The sequence below is a fragment of the Rutilus rutilus genome (assembly GCF_951802725.1).
Source record: "Rutilus rutilus genome assembly, chromosome: 9".
In the NCBI taxonomy this organism is placed as follows: domain Eukaryota; kingdom Metazoa; phylum Chordata; class Actinopteri; order Cypriniformes; family Leuciscidae; genus Rutilus; species Rutilus rutilus.
In genome coordinates, this window is record NC_140223.1 from 6489982 (window position 1) to 6513772 (window position 23791).

General features: G+C 44.7%; 1 protein-coding gene across 1 annotated transcript in view; it reads left to right on the forward strand.

Moving 5' to 3' along the window:
- Positions 1 to 388: 388 nt before the first annotated feature.
- LOC311296617 (alpha-2-macroglobulin-like) overlaps positions 389 to 23791 on the forward strand; it is a 30648-nt gene continuing 7245 nt past the window's right edge. The window contains exons 1-22 of the mRNA XM_084418463.1: positions 389 to 1069; positions 3270 to 3432; positions 3769 to 3949; positions 4053 to 4209; positions 12104 to 12156; positions 12269 to 12289; positions 12479 to 12644; positions 17991 to 18075; positions 18269 to 18380; positions 18475 to 18595; positions 18710 to 18819; positions 18912 to 19106; positions 19194 to 19433; positions 19541 to 19753; positions 19841 to 19990; positions 20207 to 20320; positions 20487 to 20544; positions 21631 to 21763; positions 21987 to 22212; positions 22283 to 22409; positions 23407 to 23528; positions 23608 to 23659. Of these exons, the coding sequence (XP_084274589.1) occupies positions 3347 to 3432; positions 3769 to 3949; positions 4053 to 4209; positions 12104 to 12156; positions 12269 to 12289; positions 12479 to 12644; positions 17991 to 18075; positions 18269 to 18380; positions 18475 to 18595; positions 18710 to 18819; positions 18912 to 19106; positions 19194 to 19433; positions 19541 to 19753; positions 19841 to 19990; positions 20207 to 20320; positions 20487 to 20544; positions 21631 to 21763; positions 21987 to 22212; positions 22283 to 22409; positions 23407 to 23528; positions 23608 to 23659 (2722 nt within the window). The 5' untranslated portion in view covers positions 389 to 1069; positions 3270 to 3346. The remainder of the gene's footprint in view (positions 1070 to 3269; positions 3433 to 3768; positions 3950 to 4052; positions 4210 to 12103; positions 12157 to 12268; positions 12290 to 12478; positions 12645 to 17990; positions 18076 to 18268; positions 18381 to 18474; positions 18596 to 18709; positions 18820 to 18911; positions 19107 to 19193; positions 19434 to 19540; positions 19754 to 19840; positions 19991 to 20206; positions 20321 to 20486; positions 20545 to 21630; positions 21764 to 21986; positions 22213 to 22282; positions 22410 to 23406; positions 23529 to 23607; positions 23660 to 23791) is intronic.

Here is a 23791-nt window from a genome sequence, read left to right on the forward strand (position 1 = left end):
GGGCCAACTTGATATGTTTCCCTTGTGCAATGCACACTCAAACAGCAAACTCCCTGAGCTTATTGCCCAGCATCTGAAGGTCCTAGAGGAGAGGTTCAACTTTTATTTTCCAGGTGAGACTTATGCTGAGTTTGACTGGGTCCTTGATCCTTGGAGTTCATCGGGACTGGAAAGTTCAAAAGTCATGCCATTGCAAGTACAAGAACAACTCACAGACCTAAGGGAAGATCGCAGTTTAAAATGAAATTTCAAGACATGGCTTTGGACAGTTTTTGGATAACTGTGAAGAAAGAATATGAAGAGTTCAGATGCAAAAGCCTCTAAGTGCCATCTGAAATTTTCTTCTAGAATGATCATTTTTTATAAAGCTTGTATATTTAAGTTAAGTAATTTCACTTAAATGACAATTAATAGGTAATTTGCATTGTCATTTAAGTGAAATTATTGAACTTAAATATATTTCATATGGCACTTAGAGGCTTTTGCATCTGAACTCTTCATATCCAGCTGTTGCAAACAGTGCCATTACAGTTCTGATGCCCTTTTCTAGCCTAACATTCTAGTTTTTCTAGCCTAACATACATCAAGAATAAGTACAGAGAAAGTCTGAGAACAGTGGACCAGGAGCTTCGTGTTTGTGTCTTATCCATTCCTGCCAGAATTGATAGGCTGCATCATCTCAGGCTCAGGTTTCCCACTGAAAGTATTATTTTAAGTCTAAATATGCAGTAATATCTTAGATTCTCCTACATAATGCCTTGAAGAAATTGAAAGTATATAATGCACTTACATTAAAATCAGTTCAGAATTACAAGATTCCCTTTTACCAAACTCAATACTACACTCCAATAGGTGGCGCAAATGCAAGTTAAAGCGGTTTACAAACTAAAACGTAAAAGAAGAAGATGGTCCTGAGAAGAAATAACAGGAGAAATCCAAGCAGAAACAGCTGAATTCTGTGTGTTGTAGCCTACTATGTTAAAGATGGAGATTAATAAAGAGGAGATTGAAAACATGAGTGATCAAGAAACATCCAGAATAAAACATGAAGATACTGAGGAACAAATAGGTTGGTGTCCATCCTTAATTGTTTACTGCTGTGAAACATTCAGGTGTAAAAATGTAAACGGCCAAAGAAAAGTGAGAGATCATGTGTGCTTTGAATGTGGGATGAGCTTTACTACAGTCGCCCCACTGAAACGGCTCCAAGCAATTCATACTGGAGAAAGACCTTACAAGTGCTCATATTGTCACAAGAGTTTCACTCAGTCTGGAAACCAGAAAGTACATGAGCGACTTCATACTGGAGAGAAGCTGTACCAGTGCACTCAGTGTGGAGTTGGTTTTGCACATAAGGACAATCTGAAGAAACACACGAGAATTCACACCGGAGAAAAGCCGTTCGCTTGCCATCAGTGTGGAAAAAGTTTTATACAAAAACCACATCTTATCAAGCACATGTGTTCACACAAGACAAACACCTTACATTTGCCGTCAGTGCGGATGGAGCTTCACACTTGATTACAATTAATAGATTATAGCCTAATTAATGTTATTATTCATTTATCATTTTTATGGATCATTTATAATAAATAATGTGTCTCTGGATATCCCTTATTATATATACGTGAATGGATATCCCTTATTTTGCCAAATCTCAATCCTAATCTTTAAGTCCCCAAATCCCAAATCAAAAACAGTACATTTGTTGTTTCAAAAATAAAAAATGTTTGTTTTAAGATGAGAAAATAAGACAAGATGCTTCTTTGCATAATCTCGTTCAAAAAACAATTGAGGTATTGTTTCAAGTTTAGTTACAGAATGTGAAGAGATGTCTTGAAATTAGTAAGAAAAGAGTTACAGTTATAGTTATTATAAAGAATTCTATAATCAAGTTCTTTCAGCTTGTTAAGAGGGCACTTTATATCCATTGTAGGTCCTCAAGCTGTAGAATATTTATTTTGTCCTCATTAATTGTCATTATTAATTGAACTGGATCGACCAACAACAACCACATTTTTGAAAAACAAACAAATATCAATGACAAATCACTTTAACCAAAGTCATTGAGAAGTCAGAAACTTCACTCATCCCATCACAGCCAAGTACAAGACATACTATTATTCCTAAAAAACAAAAGAACTCACAATAATATATCGGGAAGTCTACAATGTTACAAACAACAGGCAGAAAAACAAACATGGTAAATCTTCATCATGGTGTAGGATCTCAAGTAAATATATGAATTGTTTAATTGCTCATCAAAAATATTTACTTGACTTATTTTAATGACAAAATCTTTTCAGACACCATATTAGGAAGGGATCGAGGGATTTGCAAATATAAAAAAATATTTACCATAACTCTCTCACGCTCACTGAGTGGGTGTAGGGGATTCTTGACCCTTGATTTCAGTATTGATTGGTTTCAGGAAACAGGTCAGTAGCCTGTTTTTTTCTGTGTATAGTTTGTACAGAAGATACACTATATTGCCAATTTTTGACCGTTCTTCTAGAAGCGCATTTGTGAGGTCAGGCACTGATGTTGGACGAGAAGGCCTGGCTCGCAGTCTCCGCTCTAATTCATCCCAAAGGTGTTCTATCGGGATGAGGTCAGGACTCTGTGCAGGCCAGTCAAGTTCCTCCACACTAAACTCGCTCATCCATGTCTTTATGGACCTTGCTTTGTGCACTGGTGCGCACTCATGTTAGAACTGGAAGGGGCCATTCCCAAACTGTTCCCACAAAGTTGGGAGCATGAAATTGTCCAAAATGGCTTGGTATGCTGAAGCATTAAGAGTTCCCACTGGAACTAAGGGGTCAAAACCCCTGAAAAACAACCCCACACCATTATCCCCCCTCCTCCAAACTTTACACTTGGCACAATGCAGTCAGTCGAGTACCGTTCTCCAGGCAACCGCCGTCCATCGGTTTGCCATCGGATAAATTAGCTAAATTAATAACTTTTTTACAACAAAAATGAACCATCACTGAACTTACTTAAACTGGACGGTGACGCTATTTTCTTCTAAAACTGCTGTATAGCCGAAACAATCACTGTAAAGCTGCTTTGAAACAAACTGTATTGTAAAATGAGCTATATAAATAAAGGTGACTTGACTATTTTACTGCATGCCAGACTTCTATTTTTAATATTTGTTGCAAATGTATTTTTAAGGCTTTAGTAGATCTAATTTAGCACATGTTTTTGAACTGCAGTGCCTTCATGGTTGAATCATTAATCAGATGATCAATACACATGTTTTGAAGGACCTCCTTTAGCATGAGAGTCCCCTTTAAAAGAGACGGTCCAGTTCATCTCATGCTGTGGATGATCGCTCGTCATCATGGCTCTGAATATTGGCTGCTGTTGGAAAGGGCTCCTTCTGCTCTCTTTCCTCCTGATCTGTGTCAATGGACAAACATCAGGGCCGTAAGTTTTTAACAGTTTTTGCTGAGGATAAATCATTAATATACCAATAGTCATTTTGTAAGTCTTGATGATTTCTCCTGTATTTATTTAACCGATCTGTGTTGCACAGTAGAGGTTTACTGTTTAAGAGACAACTTAAGGCACACGATTATTTTTAATTACTGACAGTGTAATTTTAAGAGCAATATTACTCTGAATAAACATACAAATTCACACTTTTCATACAATTGATCAATAGTAAATTAACTGTATTATTTTCCCTCCCAGTTTATGTTTTATTTTTCTTATTACATCTAACCACTCAGGCAATATTGTATGATCATTTTCTCTGGACAGATATTTCATGGTGACGTTTCCTGCAGTGATTAAGTCGGGATCTGATGCCAAACTGTGTGCAAGTCTTCTCAAGCCCAATGAAAGCCTTGTCATGAACATTCATCTGGTTCATGGTGTCCAGAGCACATTACTGCTGCAGGAGAAAGCTGAGGAAGAGTTTCATCGCTGCTTTAACTTCAAGGTCTGCCATCAAAACATGCACATAATGAATATTATCAAATATGTTTCATCATGCATCTAGTTTTTGTGGCAGGTTGTGAATACAGGAAATTATTTCTCATCAGGCTCCTCTGGTCAAGGCAGAATCAGTGCAGAAAATGAAGGTTGAACTTCAGGGAGAGACTTTCAGGACGACTGAAGAGAAAAAAGTCATGTTCAAGCCTTACAATCCTGTGACTTTTATCCAGACTGATAAACCCATCTATACTCCAGGACAGACAGGTGAGCTGTGAATGTCTCAAAGGCTAAAGCTCAGTAAATAATGCTGGTGTCACTGACATCTAGTATAAGGTTCTAATGTTTGTTTATAAGGCCATCAATGGTCTGGCCCCGGCATACCTCTCCGAGCTGGTCACGGTATACCAACCTGCCAGAACCCTCCGCTCCTCTCAGAACACCTCTTTGATAATCCCTAAGTTTAGATGCAAAAAGTTTGGAGGCCGATCTTTTGCCATCCAGGGACCTACTTTGTGGAATGCCTTATCTACTCCCCTTCATAACATAACTGTGTTCAGTGTTTTTAAATCGCAGTTAAAAACGTTTCTTTTCAAGAAGGCTTTCAACATGTAACCACTTGTTTTGTGTTTTGAGTCCTTGTGTTAGTAACTTCGTTTTAACTGCTTAAATTAGTTTTAATTTGTCATTTTCATATCCTGCAGCCTTTTTTATGTGTTTTATGGAAAGCGCTTTGTGCACCTTTCTGGTTGTTGTACAGGCGCTATATAAATAAAAATTGATTGATTGATTGATTGATTGATTGATCTAAACCCTGATCACAGCTGATGTAGCACATATAAGTAAAGCACACTATGATCAGGCAACGAGCATAGGTCAGAGATTACAAATGTTGCACAAACCAGCAGATGGTAAAAGAGTATGAAGTAAACAGTTCAATGGATTTACAAACAAAAAGAGGAGCAAATGAAAGATAAGAAAAGCAGATATTAAGGATAAGTAGCTTTGAATTCTAACAGCTTTGAAACATGAGAATGGTCATCTAGTGTGCATTGAACAATCCCCTCACTTTCAAACATGTTCAGTCTAAATACTGTAATTACAAATTATGATATCGATATCAATATTGATATCAGTATCTGTGTGACTTTATTTTATATGAAATCTATGGATACAATAGATTAGGGGTGTTCTTGGAGAGCCCACAGCCCTGCAGAGTTTAGCTTTAACCCTAATTATTAAATGTACCTGATCAGGGGCCTCATTTATAAACGTTGCGTACGCACAAAAGAAAGCGTACGCCGCTCTCTACGCAATAATTGGTATTTATAAAAAGCAAACTTGACGGGAAAAAGTGCGGTCCTTCACGCAAACTCTGACCCAGGCGTACGCACAAAAACGGGTGAAATGAGAAATGGCGGCAGCCACCGTCGGCAGATGGAAGAAACACATGAAAGTGTGTGAAACTGTAGACCGTTGTGTAAAAGAAATTCAATACTGCCTCTCATAAATAACATGAAGACTTCACAAAGCAAGTCTTACAATTAACAGCCTACACGAACACCCGTTTGATCGATCTGCAGTGTAAAACAAACAAAATCAAACGAAGATTACAACAGAAATATGTTCTGCAATAATATTGGCATGTTATGCAATTCATCCGCATAACCCATCTGTAGCTTGTCAGATGCAATCAAATGGCTGGTAATAAAATGCCATGATGCCATCACAATGCGTAATGATGTAATGACGTAATGAAAGGTTTCCTTGGTAATTTCTTTAATTTCGTAATTTCTTGGTTTTCCTCTCTGTGTTTGCCATGATTTCGCAATCGATGAATATTAACTTGTGGGCGTTTCACGGACTATTTATGGGCAACTATGGGCGTGACATGAAGCCGCAAAAGCTGCGCTACATTTAGAATTGATTGTGATTTACTAAGGGAAAACTGCGTAGGATGTGCGTGCGCACGGTTTTATAAATGTGCATTTTATAAATGAGGCCCCAGGTCCTTCAGGGTTATTTGAAATCAACACAACAGGGTTTGGACTAAACCCTCCAGGAGTTTGACACCCCTGCTATAAATCGTTACATGTAATAAACCTCATAGCTGTCTGGGATAGGGCTACTTGATTCTAACTGGTCAGCTGGAGCAAATTGTCAGACATTTTTGTAACATTATGGCTAAAACAGGCAGCTGTGACAGCTAGTTGAATTTGGCTCAAAAGACACATTCACCCAGCAGCAGAATACAGTTCCCTTTCGTAGTCACTCCGAGTTACGTCGGATGACAACGAATGGGGTTTCGCTTAGAAAGCCTATCATCTTCGAGTATATAAAACGAGCCAATGGCAATGAAATGCCATGGGTCTGCGGAATTTGCATAGCGTATCTCCGCCCCACGCCGGGGGTATATAAGGAAGTACGCCGGCAACATGCAGATATGTTTTCGCTTCGGAGCCAAGTTCATCACTTGAAATCTCCTTTCTAAAAGAGCTTGCACGCGGCACGTCTATTTAAAGATGCCTCGCCCGTGCACTTCTGGTTGCGGTCTATTCATTTCTGACTCTGATGGGCACAATCGCTGTCTTGTGTGTCTGGGTATTGAGCACGCTAAGGCAGCGTTTGTGGATGAGTCATGTTCCCATTGCGGGAACATGCCCATCGCACGGTTGCGGTCGAGACTCAATGACCTTCATGGTAGAGTCCCCTCATCCGCGCCCCGATCTACGAGCTCCATGAGAGCTGGTACTTCGGCTGGCGGCCAGGGTGACCTGAGGGTTACGGTGTGGAACAAAGCGCCGACTATTCCACGCTCCACACCTCCCTCTAGCACTGTGCAACCCGTGAGTGTTCCGAATGAGCACGCGGTACAGTCCTCTGACTTGCCGCGGGTTTCATTCGGCGCTCCAGAGGAAGATGTGATGTCGATCGCTGCATCACAAGGTGGGCAGGAGTCCTTGGGAAGTGATGATTCGGCTGTGCTGCCACCTTCGGGTGTCCCAGCATTGCCCGAGTCTGATCCCGAGCTGACGGCCATGCTTTCCCGGGCAGCCGCGGCCATCGGTCTTGAGTGGTCCCCGCCACCTGGTCCGGTGCGCTCGCGGCTGGACGATTGGTTTTTGGGCGCGGCCGCTGATCCTCGTCGGCGTCCAACCCCAATGCCTTTCTTCCCGGATGTGCATGAGGAGGTCACGAGGTCCTGGAAGGCACCCTTGTCTTCCCGTGATCGCTCGGCGACCTCCTCCGCCTTGCCTCCTCTCGATCAGGGGGCTGCCAAAGGGTTCACTGGGGTTCCCCGGGTTGAACGCTCTGTGGCCATGCAATTGTGCCCTCAGAGTGCTTCTTCCCGTGGCGATCCTAAGCACCCCTCCAAAGCCTGTAGGTTCTCCTCCACCCTGGTGGCGAAGGCCTATAGAGCTGCGGGGCTGGCAGCCTCCTCACTGCATGCCATGGCAACACTCCAGGTCTACCAGGCCCAGACGTTGCGTGACATGCACGAGGGGAGGACTGACCCAGGGCTCTTTGATGAGCTGCGTGCCGCCACCGACCTTGCTCTCCGAGCGACGAAGGTGACCGCACGCTCCCTGGGTCAGGTGATGTCCACTTGCGTGGTCCAGGAGAGACATCTGTGGCTTAACCTGGCCGATATGCGGGAGGCCGAGCGAACCCGTTTCCTCGACAGCCCCATATCCCAGGCTGGCCTCTTCGGCGGGGCAGTTGAGGACTTTGCCCAGCAGTTCTCGACTGCCCAGAAGCAGACTGAGCCTTTAAAACATGTCCTGCCCCGACGGCCCGCTGCTGCCTCCACCCAGCCATCGACACAGGTGCCTCAGTCTGCTCGCCGCCGAGGACGCCCTCCTGCGGTTCCCCCCCCCCCCCCCCGCACGGCCCCAGCAGAGACGGGCTGCTCAGAGATGGTTCTCAGTTCTGTGCAGGAGACGGTAGCAGGGTCGCTCCTTCCCCCGGTGGAGGGCCGGGGGAGAATCCTTGGTTTTCCCAGTCCCGCTGCTCGTCCCTCGACGGGCAGCACCCTAATGTGGTTAAAGACAGAACTGACACATCCATCTCTGAGCACACAGAGTTCTCGGATGACATTGTCACAAGCCTCGCCACTCTCGTCCCCCTCTGTCGCCAGAGCCCTGCGAGAGCACGCCCCCGTGGGACGCTGGTCCTCCCCTGGCCTCCTCTGGCAGGACGCGGCTAATGACCGTGCCCCCGCATCGGGCCGCAATGCCACCCACGCCTGGGCCGGTCATTCCGCCTCGCTGCATCACCGAGGGTACGTCTGTGGTCCGCATGACCCCCCTGGTACAGTTTTTGGGAGCCTGGTTAGAGCTTCCCAGACTGTCCCGCTGGGTCGCGAGGACCATCAGGCTCGGCTACGCGATTCAGTTCGCGTGGTCTCCTCCCCGCTTCAGGGGAGTCCGCTTCACTTTGGTCGGTGGCAATGCCCCTGTAATGAGAGCGGAGGTCGCCACCCTACTGGCGAAGGGTGCGATCGAGACTGTCCCTCCAGCCGAAATGAAGTCCTGGTTTTACAGCCCCTACTTTATTGTACCGAAGAAATCCGGTGGGTTACGACCGATCCTGGACCTGCGCGTCTTGAACCGCTCCCTTCACAGGATGCCGTTCAAGATGCTCACGGCCAAACGCCGTGAGCAAACGCCGCATTCAAAAATTTTCGAATGCGTGCGGCCGAAGGATTGGTTTGCAGCGATCGACCTGAAGGACGCCTACTTCCATGTCTCCATTCTTCCTCGACACAGACCGTTCCTACGGTTTGCTTTCGAGGGGCAGGCATACCAGTACGCGGTTCTCCCTTTCGGGCTAGCCCTGTCTCCTCGCGTCTTCACGAAGGTCGTCGAGGCAGCCCTTGTTCCTCTACGGGAACACGGGGTTCGCATCCTGAACTATCTCGACGATTGGCTGATCCTAGCTCACTCTCGAGACCAGGTTTGCAAACACAGGGACCTAGTGCTCCGGCACCTAGCTCGTCTGGGCCTTCGGGTCAACTGGGAGAAGAGCAAACTCTGCCCAGTGCAGAGGATCTCTTTTCTAGGTATGGAAATCGACTCGGTCGCCATGTGCGCGCAGCTTACGAGAGAGCTGCGCGCACTGCGCGCACTGCTGACTTGCCTTCGTCAGTTCGATTTCAGAGTCTACTGGGGCATATGGCATCCGCAGCCGCAGTTACGCCGCTCGGATTGCTTCATATGAGACCGCTTCAGCTTTGGCTTCGCGATCGAGTCCCGAGGTGGGCATGGCATCACGGCACGCTTCGAGTCCCAGTGACTCCGACCTGCCGTCAGACCTTCACCCCGTGGTCGAATCTCAGTTTTCTACGGGCCGGAGTGCCCTTAGAACGAGTTTCCAGGCATGTTGTTGTATCAACAGATGCCTCCACCACGGGCTGGGGCGCCATGTGCAATGGACATGCTGCCGCGGGCTCCTGGACAGGACCCCAGCGCCTTTGGCATGTCAATTGCCTCGAGTTGCTGGCTGTACGTCTCGCCCTGCACCGCTTCCGTGCGTTGCTCAGAGGTCAGCACGTACTAGTCCGATCAGACAATACCGCGACAGTAGCGTACATCAACCGCCACGGTGGTCTACGCTCTCGCCGTATGTCGCAACTCGCCCGCCACCTCCTCATATGGAGTCAGAAGCATCTGAGGTCGCTTCGAGCCATTTATATCCCGGGAGACCTGAACCAGGCGGCCGACGAGCTGTCTCGGCTCCGGCCTCTCGCTGGAGAATGGAGACTCCATCCCCAGACGGTCCAGCTGATCTGGGACCAGTTCGGGGACGCACAGGTAGACCTGTTTGCCTCCCACGACTCGTCCCACTGCGACCTGTTTTATTCCCTGACCGAGGGCACGCTCGGCACGGATGCACTGGCGCACAGCTGGCCGCGGGGCCTACGCAAGTATGCGTTTCCCCCAGTGAGCCTTCTTGCGCAGACCTTGCGCAAGATCAGGGAGGACGAGGAGCAGGTTATTTTGGTTGCTCCGTATTGGCACAACCGCACTTGGTTCCCAGAACTAGTTCTCCTCGCGACAGCACCTCCCTGGCCAATTCCTCTGAGCAAGGACCTGCTTTCTCAGGGACGGGGCACCCTCTGGCACCCTCGTCCCGATCTTTGGAACCTCCACGTGTGGCTCCTGGATGGGACGAGGCAGGTTTGAGTACCCTACCACCAGCGGTGGTGGCTACCATCACTTGCGCTAGAGCATCGTCCACGAGACATGCCTATGCGTTGAAGTGGAACCTCTTCATCAACTGGTGTTCTTCTAAACATCAAGAACCCATGAAATGCCCGATCAGTGTCGTGCTTTCCTTCCTGCAAGAAGGGTTGGAGTGAAGGCTGTCTCCCTCCACCCTGAAATTGTATGTTGCCGCCATTGCCGCACATCACGACGCAGTCGATGGTAAGTCTCTGGGAAAGCACGACCTGATCTTCAGGTTCCTGAGGGGAGCGAGGAGACTGAATCCTCCTCGTCCTCCCCTCGTACCCTCTTGGGACCTCTCAGTGGTTTTAACTGCCCTGCAGAGTGCTCCCTTTGAGCCTCTGCAATCAGTGGAGCTTAAGTTCCTGTCAATTAAGACAGCGCTCCTGGTTGCATTGGCCTCCATCAAGAGGGTAGGGGACCTGCAGGCATTTTCGGTTGACGAAGCGTGCCTGGAATTCGGGCCGGCTAACTCTCACGTGATCCTGAGACCCCGGCCTGGATATGTGCCCAAGGTTCCTACCACTCCCTTTCGAGACCAGGTAGTGAACCTGCAAGCGCTGCCCTCGGAGGAGGCAGACCCAGCCTTGGCACTGCTCTGTCCAGTATGCGCCCTCCGTGCTTACGTGGACAGAACGCGGTGTTTCAGGACCTCAGACCAGCTCTTTGTCTGTTATGGTGGGAAGCTGAAGGGAAAGGCTCTCTCCAAGCAAAGGTTGTCCCACTGGATAGTGGACGCTATTGCTTTGGCATACCAGCAGCAAGGTCGACCATGCCCCCTTGGTGTGAAGGCTCACTCCACTCGGAGTGTGGCATCCTCTTGGGCTCTAGCGCATGGCGCCTCGCTAACAGACATTTGTAGAGCTGCAGGCTGGGTGACACCTAACACATTCGCGAGATTCTATAATCTCAGAGTGGAGCCAGTTTCTTCTCATGTACTCGCTTCAACTAGCCGGTACTCGATTCTGCTCAGGTGTCTTTGTTGCTCGCCATTCCTCTCCACGGACGGGATACGTGCGATATTCTCCTCAGGTGAGCCTAAGCCCTGAGTTCCTCCAGCACTGTTGACGTCAACGCCAGAGTTATGCCACCGGCAGCTTTCGCGCTTGGCTAGGTGCCTCCATGTGCATGGTTCCCCCTCCGGGCGACCCCGACATGTGTATTTCCACTGTAAGCCTCTCTGAGCATGTGTCTTTCCCTTGGCAAGCCACCTTGCCACCCCTGGGGTTGAAATATTCCACCTACGGCTGGACACCCCAGCGATACTCCATATGCAGCCCCCTGGGGTCTTATGTGTATTAAGTATTGAGATATGCTTCCCAGTGTACTTTGGTATTCCTGTGTTAAGTAGGACTCCTTCGTCCGTGCTAGTCTCACGACAGGGAGCTCAGACTTACGCAAGGCACTGGAAGACAGTCGAGAGGTGGCGTGATTAGACTGGGAACCCCATTGGTCGTCATCCGACGTAACTCGGAGTGACTACGAAAGGAAACGTCTCGGTTACGTAGGGAACGGAGACGTTACGTCTCCCTGCCACTTCCGCTGTACCGCTGTAACGCCTGAGTTCAGTCTCGGCTCCTCAGCGAAGACATATCTGCATGTTGCCGGCGTACTTCCTTATATACCCCCGGCGTGGGGCGGAGATACGCTATGCAAATTCCGCAGGCCCATGGCATTTCATTGGCTCGTTTTATATACTCGAAGATGATAGGCTTTCTAAGCGAAACCCCATTCGTCGTCATCCGACGTAACGTCTCCGTTCCCTACTCAGGGAACGAGGGTTACATACGTAACCGAGACGTTTTCAGCCCTGTATTTGACCCTTAATACAGTTCACACACAGTTTGGTAATTTACAGGAGAGAAATATGACTGTAAGCAATTGTCCCTTACATAAGATACATACGTTTTTTAATACACATTTCTATTTTACAGTGAACTTCAGAGTTGTTACCATGGATACAAACTTTGCACCCCTTGATCAGCAGGTCTGATGTGTTTATCTGGCATCTTTATTATCTCTTGCATTGTTGAATACACGTTCAATAAATGAACACATTTTTGGCTTTTGATCTTTAATTACTATTTGCTCTTTCACAGTATAGTACAGTGGTTCTTGAGGTAAGAACACAAAACCTTCTGTGCTGTCATAACAAACACACCTTTTAAATCTGATTAACATTAGAAATTCAGTTATATTTGCAATTATTGTATTTTCAGTAGGGTAATTATATATTTCTTCATTGATAGTCAGGATATGTGTAGCTGACTGTCACAAAATATCTGCACTGTGTCTTTGCTATTAAACAGGACAGTAAAGGTAACCGGATTGGCCAATGGACAAATGTTTCTTCAACAAGGTGGATTTTGCAGCGTTCTTATGAATTAAACCCAGAGGCCCGTCAAGGCATGTACAAACTGAAGGCTTTTATTGGTGACAGGATGATCTCACATGATTTTGAAGTGAAACAATATGGTAAGTCATAAAAACGACTTAAGACGGTAACCGTGGTTCCCTGAAGAGGGAACGATACGCTGTGTCATAAGTTACCACACTATGGGAACGTCTGCATGATTGCGTCTTGAAGCACGTGTGAAATCAGTCGAATGGTGTGGCGGAACATCATGGGGGGTGACGTCACAACCAGGAAGGTATTAAAGCACCCCTGAACCAAACAATGTCAGCTTCTGATAGGCTGAAGTAAGTCATGAAGTAAGTAAGTGAAGTGAACTAAGTTATGGCGGAGCAATGCAGCATCTCGTTCCCTCTTCAGGGAACCGAGGTTACAGTCATAACCGAGGCATTCCCTTTCAAGGGAACTGGCGTTGCGTTGTAAGTTACAATACTATGGGAACTTTAATATCTACTATGCCATACTGACCAATGCTTGTCTAGTGTGAATAATACCTGGAGCGCAACTAAGACTGAAGTACCTTGAAGTCGGGGGTGGTGCCCAGGTCAAGGTCATAGAACCTGACGAATGTGTGCGGAGATGACCAGCCCGCTGCAGCCCATACGTCATGAAGAGAGGCCCCAGAGAGCAAGGCTTTAGAAGCCGCCACACTCCTAGTAGAATGGGCCCAGACAGCCAAGGGAGAAGGCTGACCGGCCAATTCATAAGCAAGAGAGATAACCTCGACAACTCACTTACTCATTCTCTGCTTAGATGCTGGGTACGCCTTTCTGGGCGACCCAAAGCATTCAAAGAGTTGATCAGATTTACGCCACACGGCAGCTCTGTGGACGTAAGCATCAAGCACCCTATCCAAGCAAAGCACATTTCATTTCTCCTTGTCTGGGCGGAGGACAGAAGGCCTGCAGGCCTAATCCTCAAGGTTCCACGGAGGAAACAAGATAATAATGGGTCTCTTTTCAAGGATACACCACTCAAAGGAGTGTGGTAAACAGGGCCAAATAAACAATAAGTGTAGAAGGGGATAATCCTGTAGAGAAACGCTCTTGCGGAAACTCTAGCACTGTACCAACCGGGCAGTTAACTGGGTCTAAACCTCCGTTGTGAGACCAGCCTCTATGAGTTGGTCAATGACTCTATGGGCCCTATTTTAACGATCTGAAACGCAAGTGTCAAAGCGCAAAGCGCAAGTAACTTTGTGGGCGGGTCTTGGCGCTGTTGCTATTTTCCCGGCGGGATAAATGACTCTTGCGCCTGGCGCAAATCTAAAAGGGGTTGGTCTGAAGTAGCTTCATTATTCATAGGTGTGGTTTGGGCGTAACGTGAAATAAACCAATCAGAGCGACATCTCACATTCCCTTTAAGAGCAGGCGCTCTTGTTCTAAAGCGGATTCCTATTATAACGGCGGATTTGCCAGGCGCACGCCAGGAGCGGTTCACAGCCGAGGAGACCGACGTTCCCGTCAGGGACGTTGGGGATGGAGAAACACACCCAAATTAACTTCGGTTAAACAGGCGTATGATAATTTGGGTAAATGTGTAAGCTAGATGTATGCTTTTATAATAAACTATCTATCTATCTATCTATCTATCTATCTATCTATCTATCTATCGTAATAATGTATGATTTGCAAAAATGATAACTGCTGCTTCTGTGTAGATGAGAGAATCAAAGTGTATGCTCGTTGTGCACACGCTACATTGATTAAGGCCAAGCATGCGCCCTTAAAATAGCATATGACTAACATGCGCAACGCGCCACTGACTTTAAACTGTTTTTTTTTCGGTCAGTGGCGCAATTGTTTTCTAAACCTGTAAAATAGCATGAGGGAACGTTTGCGCCGGAACACGCCTCCTCTTTGCGCTGAACCGCCCCGGGGAGCGCAAGTGTATTTCTTAGTTAACCGACGTGCTTCTGTGGAGGGAAAAGTCCGCTTTGCGCGGGTGCAAAATAGGAATGATACATGCGTCCGTGTACAAAGTCAATTGCGCTGGGTGCAAGATAGGGCCCTATGACTCAAACCCACAACTTTCATACCTCTGGACGGGGGTTAAATATTTAGCCCCAGCCTGACACAGAAGGTCCCTCCTGATCGGAATCTCCTTAAGGGAGCAATAGAGGAGGGATATCAAGTCCAAAAACCAGATGTGAGTTGGCCAAAGAGGAGCCACCAACAGTAGATGGGCACCCTCCCGGCAAACTCTCTCCATAACTCCCGAAAGCAGAGCGATCCGGGGAAATGCATTCAGGCATAATGGTATTCAACACTAGTGGGGCTGGATGACACTAATATGTCCTCTTCCACTTCTCTTCTTCCTCCATAGAAGACCCACCACCTCGGGGTAAAGTATCCATTCCTCGGGCCTCAGCCCTTGTCTCGACCTAAGCGACCACTGATGTGTTGTCTAAATGGACAAGAACATGTCCCCTTTAGATCAGAAAACGCACTTCCACAGACCCTGGAATGAGTGGCCCTCCAGGACCGCTCCCCAACACGTGAGAGAAGCATCTGTCATAAGTATCACGTGACGACAAGTAAGTCATAACACTGGGCCTTTGGACAAGAACCAGGGTTTCCTCCACATCGTCAAGTAACAAAGACATCTTCTAACCTTGATCATGTGGAATGGATTGCCCCTGGAAAATCCCCTGGTCTTGAGCCCCCACTGCAGGGGTCTCATGTACAACAGGCCAAAATGTATGATGTTGGCTGCTGCTGTCGACAATCTTTGAAACTGTTTGACAGTGCGTGACTGGCCTAGCTTCAGCTCTTTTAATGCTGAGAGGGTTATGTGTGCAGGAGAGAAACGTGCCTGCATCATCACAGAAATCCTCCAAAAAGGTGGTTCTCTGTACTGGAGAAAGAACAGTCTTCTTTGCGTTCTGCCTCAACCCCGCTCTTTCATATGAGCGAGGACAACATTTCGATGTTAAAACGGCATGTGCTCTGAATGAGCTAGTATCAACCAATCGTCGATGTAATTCAACACGCGAATGCCCTGGAGTCGCAGAGGAGCCAGTGCAACATCCACGCCTTTCTTGAAAGTGCAAGCTGACAGTGCTAGGCTAGCCAAAAGGAAGAACCCTGTACTTTGCCCCCTAAAGCAAACCTGAGGAACTTCCTGTGGTTTTGAAGGATGGATATGTGGAAGTATGCATTTTTGAGGTCTATCATGACAAACCAGTCCTCTGTACTGATTATAGTCACGATTTGCTTTAAAGTTAACATTTTGAACTTTAGCTTTTGGCCGCACGATTTACATGGTGCAAATAAATCGGACATTCTTTTTTGGAACAATGAAATACCGGCTGTAAAATCCGGATTCTGGTGGGGAACACGTTCTATGGCCCCATTCCCCAAGAAAGTTCTCACATCTTGTTCCATAACCAGAGACTTCTCTGGACCCACCATAGTGGGCAGAACCCTGTGAAAGCGAGGAGAACGAGAACAAAACTGAATTCTTTACTACATTTCGCTACGTTCCCAGATGTACACTGGGATACTGACTAGTTGGGTTGGTTGAACGGCCCCCTGAGGGCACTGGAGACACTGACACTGGCGTTAGAACCTCTTAGCTGAAGCCTTCCTTGTAATGATGACATTACTCAGATCCGTTTTATCTTTGCCAGGTTGAGGCTTCGAGCGCCTACCCTGCCCCCATTCTTTCTGCGGCGGGGCACGAGAAACAACACTTTCTGTTTTTGTTGCGCCCTGTACGAAGAGCTTGAGAGCGCCTGGGGCTACTTCCGCCCAGCAGCCTTTTGAGACCTTTGATCGACAAGGGAAGACCTGCTGGAATGCCACCACTTGCTTTTTAGCCTTCTGAAACTTCTCTACGACTGAATTAACGGAGTCGCCAAAGAGTCCCACAGGAGAAAGCGGGGCATCCAACAGATATACTTGTCACTTTCTTTAATATTAGATAGATTAAGCCACAAATGTCTCTCTGAGGCTTCCAGAGCTGTCATAGTATGGCCAATAGCTCTGGCCGTCTCCTTGAGTAAAGCCCCTCCCCCTCGTCAAGGTCTTTAAGCAGGTCGGTCTGTTGTGCCTGCAAAATGCGCATAGTATGCAGACGTGCATCAGACTGACCTGCTGCTGCATAAGCCTAGGTAAGGGCCTTGAGGGATGATGCTGAATCAGGGGAAAGATCGCTCAAAAGCACTTGTTGGAGGGACCCAGAAAAAACACCGTGCCAGGTTGTGCCGATAGACGATGCTCAGTTGATAGACGCAGTGCGCTGATGTGCTGATGCGCCGATAGACGATGATCAGAAGAGGATTTCCCCGCAAAAATTGTATAGCGCATCACCCCATTACCAAAGAGCTGCGAGGAAAATAAAAGATTAGTTAGATTATCTTACTCCTCATTTAAAAAACAACTTGATTAAACCGAAATACTTCTCTCAAATTTTTTCACTACTTATGGGCCACAAGAGAAATATTAAGAAAATAAATTAAGACAGTTAGCCTAGGCCTATATACCATTATCAACACGTTGAAGTAGATTCAGCTCTCATCATCTCTGAAAGAATATGAACCGTTAATGCAGTGTCAAATGTTTTTGCTTTCACTTTCTGTTGTAATTAATTGACTGGGGTTTGAGACTTCTTCACCACCATAACTCTAGAGCAAAGTATGCACATTGCTTGTGTGATATCCACTGACTCACCTTCATGGTTTAAAATGTAAATATTTCCAATATTGTGCGAAAATTTCCTTTATCAATAATTGTTCGAAAAATGATGGACAGAGATTTAGATTTTGCAAACGTCATTCCCCATGATAAAATCAATTAAATGATCCCCCCACCCCCCCAAACGTCCTGCTTCTCTGCTGGCCAGTTGATATTTTATTTTGACACAGCACGAGTGATAACCTTCACTAGCTCTTTGTACCCAGGAGAGTGAAGTGACGAATCTTCAGACTCTCCTGCATCGACTCTCAGTACACCAACCTCCTCAGAGGAAGATAACTGAAGCACCGGGCCCTCACTCAGGGCGGAAGAAACCGCAGAGCAGGCTTCCTGATCCTGAGAGAGGAGATATATATTGATATATAGGCATACAACCCCACATATGACAGATAGAGTAACACAGACAGCTTGCTGAAGAAACAGAAGCTGACATTGTTTGGTTCAGGGTTGCTTTATACCTTCCAGGTCATGATGTCTCCCGCCTATGACGTTCCGCCACACCATTGGACTGATTTCACACGTGCTTCAAGACGCAATCACGCAGAGGTGTTCCCATAGTGTCGTAACTTATGACGCAGTGCAAGTTCTCTTGAAAGGGAACAGACAATTTGCAGTTTTGCATGGGAAGAGTATCAATAATATGTTTGTATTTTAATTTTTAATATATAAATTGAGGACTAATAACTCTGATTTCTGCCTTCTGACTTCTAGTTTTGCCTAAGTTTGAAGTTACTCTAAAAAGACCAAATAAAGTAAGTGTTGAAGAAGAGGAACTGATAATTGAGGTTTGCGGAAAGTGAGTGGTTTCTTTTTATTTCCTGCATTAAAAAAGCAACGTGCTCTTCCATTCACACTTTTATTTAATTGTTAATTGTATTATAATTTTTTTAACTCTTGGGTCAGTTTCTTACTTTAACCCCCCATCCTAATATGTTAGTTTCTTAACTCAACCCTGGGCTGTAGATCAGTTGCTTGTACCTTCTTCACAGATACACTTATGGACAGCCTGTACCTGGTAAATCACGGGTGAAAGTGTGCCGTAAATTAAAGCCCTACATTTCCTATTACACAAATTCAGTGTGTTTAGAGGAAACCATTGAGGTATGTGAAACACAGTACATTATCTTTAATACATTTATCTAATTAAACCACTCTTCTGTTAATAGTTATGTTTGTGTTCATTCATTATAATTAGATAAAAAAGACAGGCTGTGCGATCCATACCTTAGATCTATCACTCTTTTTGAACGTCACACTAAAGCATGTGATGCAGAATTCTCTTCATGTTGAGGCAATGGTTACAGAAGAAGGAACAGGTGAGCTGTTCAATTTGGTCAGATCTCTGTTACCTACATTTCTTATATTTCTCATTTTTGACCTTTTACTTTTATTTGAATAAATATTTATGTAGGTGTTTTGACTATTTACAGAGATCACCATGACAAAATCTGAATCTGTATCTCTCACTTATGAAATTGGTAAAGTCACATTTACTGACCTGCCCAAAACATATGAACACGGATCAGTTATTGAAGGAAAAGTAAGTCTAAAATCCGTTTGTCTCAGTTTAACACCATTGATGTGTACGGAATTATTCCTTAATTGATTCCTTCAAAATCTTATTTTCAACAGATAAAACTCTCAAATTTCAAAGGTGCACCAATTCAAAACAAAAAGGTTTATTTTATGGAGTCCATATTGAGTCTTATGGAGTATGGAGACACTCGGTCCACAAAACTGCTCCTAAATCTCACTACAGACAGCGATGGACTGGCCAACTTCTCTCTTAATACATCCAGTCATTCTAAAAGTGATATTGATCTAATAGTAAGATATTTTGTGTTCACTTAATTTTCTTTTGTATTGCATGAAGAGTTTAGTTACATGAGTTATTTCAGATTTTTTGTAATCTAGGCAAGTGTCTATCAAGAGATCTGGGTTTTCTACCACGACGACAACATCCCTTACATCGCTTCCGATGGAAAAACAGTCAAGCTCTTCCAACCTGACTCTCTATACACCCCAACACAAAGTGAACTGATTATAGAGAATACTGAACAACCATTAAAGTGTGACTCTGAGTTTACTGTCACCATCAAGTATTATTTTGTTGGAGAGACAATTAAAAACTTCAAAACTGACATCGTCTATATGGTGAGAACATGTGCAGTATGTACATTATCACAGAGATGTTTTTGTTTAACAGTATTATTTGGCTGCACTAGTCAGTTTGTTATCAGAGTGTCATCTGTCTGTTTCAGGTCTTGTCCAGAGGAGTGATTGTTCATCATGGATATGAGAAGATTGAAGTGAAGATTTCTGATGGAGCAAGGGGCTCAATGTCATTCAAACTGTCTATTAGTCTAGATCTGGCTCCTGTAGTGCAGATTCTGGCGTACTGTGTTTTTCTGCCCAGTGAAACGGTTGTGGCTAGTAGCAAAGATTTCAACATTGAAAAGTGTTTCAAAAACAAGGTATGCATTGTAGCTTTAGAAATGAGCCTCTTTAAACTGTATTACTGACTCATTTCTAAAATAAATCCTATTCCCTGTATGTCACAGGTATCTCTGCAGTTTTCTCCTGCTAAAGCAGTTCCCGGTGAGAAAAACACTCTCCAGCTCTCAGCTCAGCCTGGTTCACTGTGTGGCCTCAGGGCTGTAGATCAGAGCGTCCTGATCCTGAAGTCAGGAGAACGTCTGGATACTGACAAGGTCTTGATGCTTTAAGATAGTGTGAATTCACAGTGTGAATCTAATGATAACAGACTTTACTTATTGCTGCTATGATCCATCAGCTGACATTTTGATCTCAGGAAATTTAGCATTAATCTTCATTCTTTCTCACCAAATTGGAAATACATTTTCGTTGGAAATACATGTATTATTTAGAAATCATACTGATAGTGTGTGAACATGGTCCCGTCACAGATCTTCAACCTGCTGCCAGTGCAATCGTGGTCAAATTACCCTGAGACCGTTGAAGATGGGGAGTGTCCGTCTATGCGTGTTTGGAGATACACATTCACTTATAAATCCTTAAAGGTAACAGTTGGATTATATGTGTGGCAGTGCAGTAGATAATGATTGGGAGAGTATATACTGCACATATGTAAGTAAATGCATAAAAAGCCTTTATGATTATACTGACATTTAAAAGTAATTTGTATTTTCATGACTTGTATTGTGGTTCATCATTGCCATTTGGCAGAGAGTGGGATTGAAGATGGCAACAAATTTGTTTGTGGGACTCCCTGTGTGCGAGACGGGTAGGTACATGTACTGTTATTACAATCCAAGCTGTAATGTTTTAATATGTTGGTGCTTGTTATGAAATATATTTAAAAAAATTAAATATATTCAATTTGTGAAATTGTGAAACTCAAACAATTCCACAATTATAGAGATGTTGTTACAGTAGAACGGAGACAAGAGGCGTGCAGATCCATATGCAAAGCCTTTTATTTACAAGAGATGTGTTTATATCAGACAGGGGCCCAAACAAAGGCAAACAGGTATGAGATGGACAAGACAATGAGCATTCCAGGGACAGGCAAGGGTAAACAAAGAAGACTGTAATCCAGTGGACAAGGCAAGAGGATAAACCAGCTAACCAGGCTAAAGTCCAGGCGTCAGGCAAACAATATCCAAACAGGGCAAGACGAAAGAGGTAATCCAAGGCGAGCAAGAGTCCAGAGCAGGCAAAGAGAAGGCAGAACACGGGAAACCAGGCTAGGATCACAGGGAAAACAAGCAAGAGTAAGACTAGGAACACTAGGATAGGCTCCATAAAGATGCTATCAGCTAGACAGCAGTATAGGCTAACAATACTCAGCAATCTGTGAGCTTGTGCATCAGTGTTTGATAGTCCCTGTGATTGACTACAGGTGTGGAAATAATTAAAGCCATGGAACATGGAAAATGAAGTCCAGGGTAACCTGTAACTTAGTGTGCAGTTAAAAAGTCTTAATGGTGAACAGGCGACCTCTGGTGGTGAATGGATGGAAACAGCAGGCGTAGAATATGTGACAGATGTAGTAAGAAAAGACATATTTTATTTTTTGTGGGGGGAACTTTGAATCAGTCTTAATATTGGTAAGATAAACTCATCTAAAAAAATTATATAACTTTTGTAAGATAAAATTAACACATTCACTTTTGCAGCCATAAAATACTAAAACTAAAATTAAAACTAAATAAACTGAAATGTTTAAAATATGTGAAAATATGTGTATTAAAATAATGATCTACCTTACATTTTCTATTTACTTATGCCTGGATATAGAATAGATCATTTTGACGTACTCTTCACATACATATCACTTAAAACTACAAAATATCACTTTTTTTTCCAGTTGCTTGCAGTTTAGGGACAGCACCTCACCCACATTTTAGAGAAGAGTATCTATTTGAAACACCTGATTCTCCAGCAGTGACGATTCGAACTGTCTTTCCAGAAACGTGGATCTGGGAACTTGCTGAAGTGGGGTATTTAAAGCATAATCAGTACATTTAACATCATATTTATCTTATTACTTATATTTAATACATCATCTCCTCCCCTCTCGCCCACAGGACAGAAAATACCTTGCTTGCTTTGCAGATTCTTAATCCAGTTTTTTCATCATCTGTGTGCTGAATGTTGTCATTTATTACAGGAACAATGGCTGAGTCAGAATCAGATATGCCTATTGTTGTAATTCCTCCACAGGGACTCTGGATCAGCTCAGGTTCCTGTCACGGTTCCTGACACCATCACCTCTTGGGAGACGGAGGCCTTCTGCCTGTCCTCTGAAGGTCTGGGTCTGGCTCCTCCTGCTCAGCTGACAGTTTTCCAGCCCTTCTTCCTAGAGCTCTCTCTGCCTTACTCCATCATCCGCGGGGAGATCTTTGAGCTGAAGGCCACTGTCTTCAACTATCTGTCCAAGTGCATCATGGTGAGATTTCAGACGCACTCTAATCAAATCATATCAAATATGCCACTAATCATTGGTGTTTGATTGACAGGTTAAAGTGACTCCAGCTCCTTCCTCAGACTACACTCTCAAAGCCTCCTCTGATGATCAGTATTCATCCTGTCTATGTGCTAATGGAAGAAAAACCTTTAAATGGATCCTCACTCCCTCTGCTCTTGGTGAGTTTTCCAGTCTGAATCAGTAGCCGCCTTTTCATTACAGATTTGCACAGAACTTTTGGGATGTTTTTGAAATGGCGATAAAAAGCTATTGCAAAATGATGCCGTTTCCGTTAACCGATGTTATGCGACTAAAGCGTTATTTTTCCCTCTCACGATAAGTCATTCCAAAAATCATTGCAACAGATGTTGGTAGTTTTACATATCGCAGCCACCGCACTAGCCATTGTTTTTAATCGAAGGAGACGTAGACGTGTTATCCAAGCATTATTGGCAAGGGAAGATGTTAATGTAAATGTTAAACATGCAGTTTCAACGCGTTTCCATTACCCTTCAAATTGCACGAATTGAAAATGCAAATTGAAACTACACTCATTGGAAAGATGTCAATTTTGCAAAAACTTCCATTGAAAATACAATGTTTTTATGCTCGCATGAGTGGGTTTTTCAGGCTGTTCGAAAAAGGAATATTTTGCTAAATATTTCGCTCCTAAGTATAAGGGGCTTTCCTTGCCATTAAAGCTTGGATAACACGCCTACGTCTCCTTCGATTAAAAATAATGGCTAGTGCGGTGGCTGCGATATACGTAAACCTACCAACATCCGTCACCATAATTTTGGCTTCTCGCAAGATGAAAAAATTATGTTTTAGTCGCATAACATCGGTTAATGTAAACGCCATCAATTTCGCAAAATTTTATTATCAACATTTAGAAAATACCGCAAAAGTTTTGCACAAATCATAATGGAAACGTGGCTACAGAGGAACTGTGAATGATCGTGTGAAGAATAAGTTCAGGTCACCTGTAAATGTGAAAAAAACTGTTTCCATTGTAGTTGAAAAACCACCTCATGCGAGCATAAAAATGATTTTTCCGAAATGGACGTGTTTACAATGGGCTTATTTTAATGTGCAATTTTCAATTTGCTCAATTTGAAGGGTAATGGAAACGTGTCTGTTTCTCAGTTGTATATTCACGTTTGTCTTGTGTTGTAGGAGTCTTGAATATTACAGTCAGTGCAGAGGCAGAGGCGTCCCAGACTGTGTGTGACAATGAGATTGTGAGCGTCCCGGAGAGAGGACGAATTGACACGGTCACACGAAGTCTGCTCGTACAGGTCAGCACACGTCATCATTTACTCATGATCTTAATGCTGCTTATGTATGATGTGTTGATGTGATTGATTTCTGCTGCAGGCGGAAGGAACTGAAAAGACAGAGACTCACAGCTGGTTACTGTGTCCAAAGGGTTAGTCTGCAGATATTTCAGATGTTTTGGTGTACAAGCGCTGATAATGCTGCAACCCTCTTTGTCTTCTAAACACAAACTCCAACTTCATGAAAATAAGTACACATTGCATAGAGGACATTTTGAGGACAC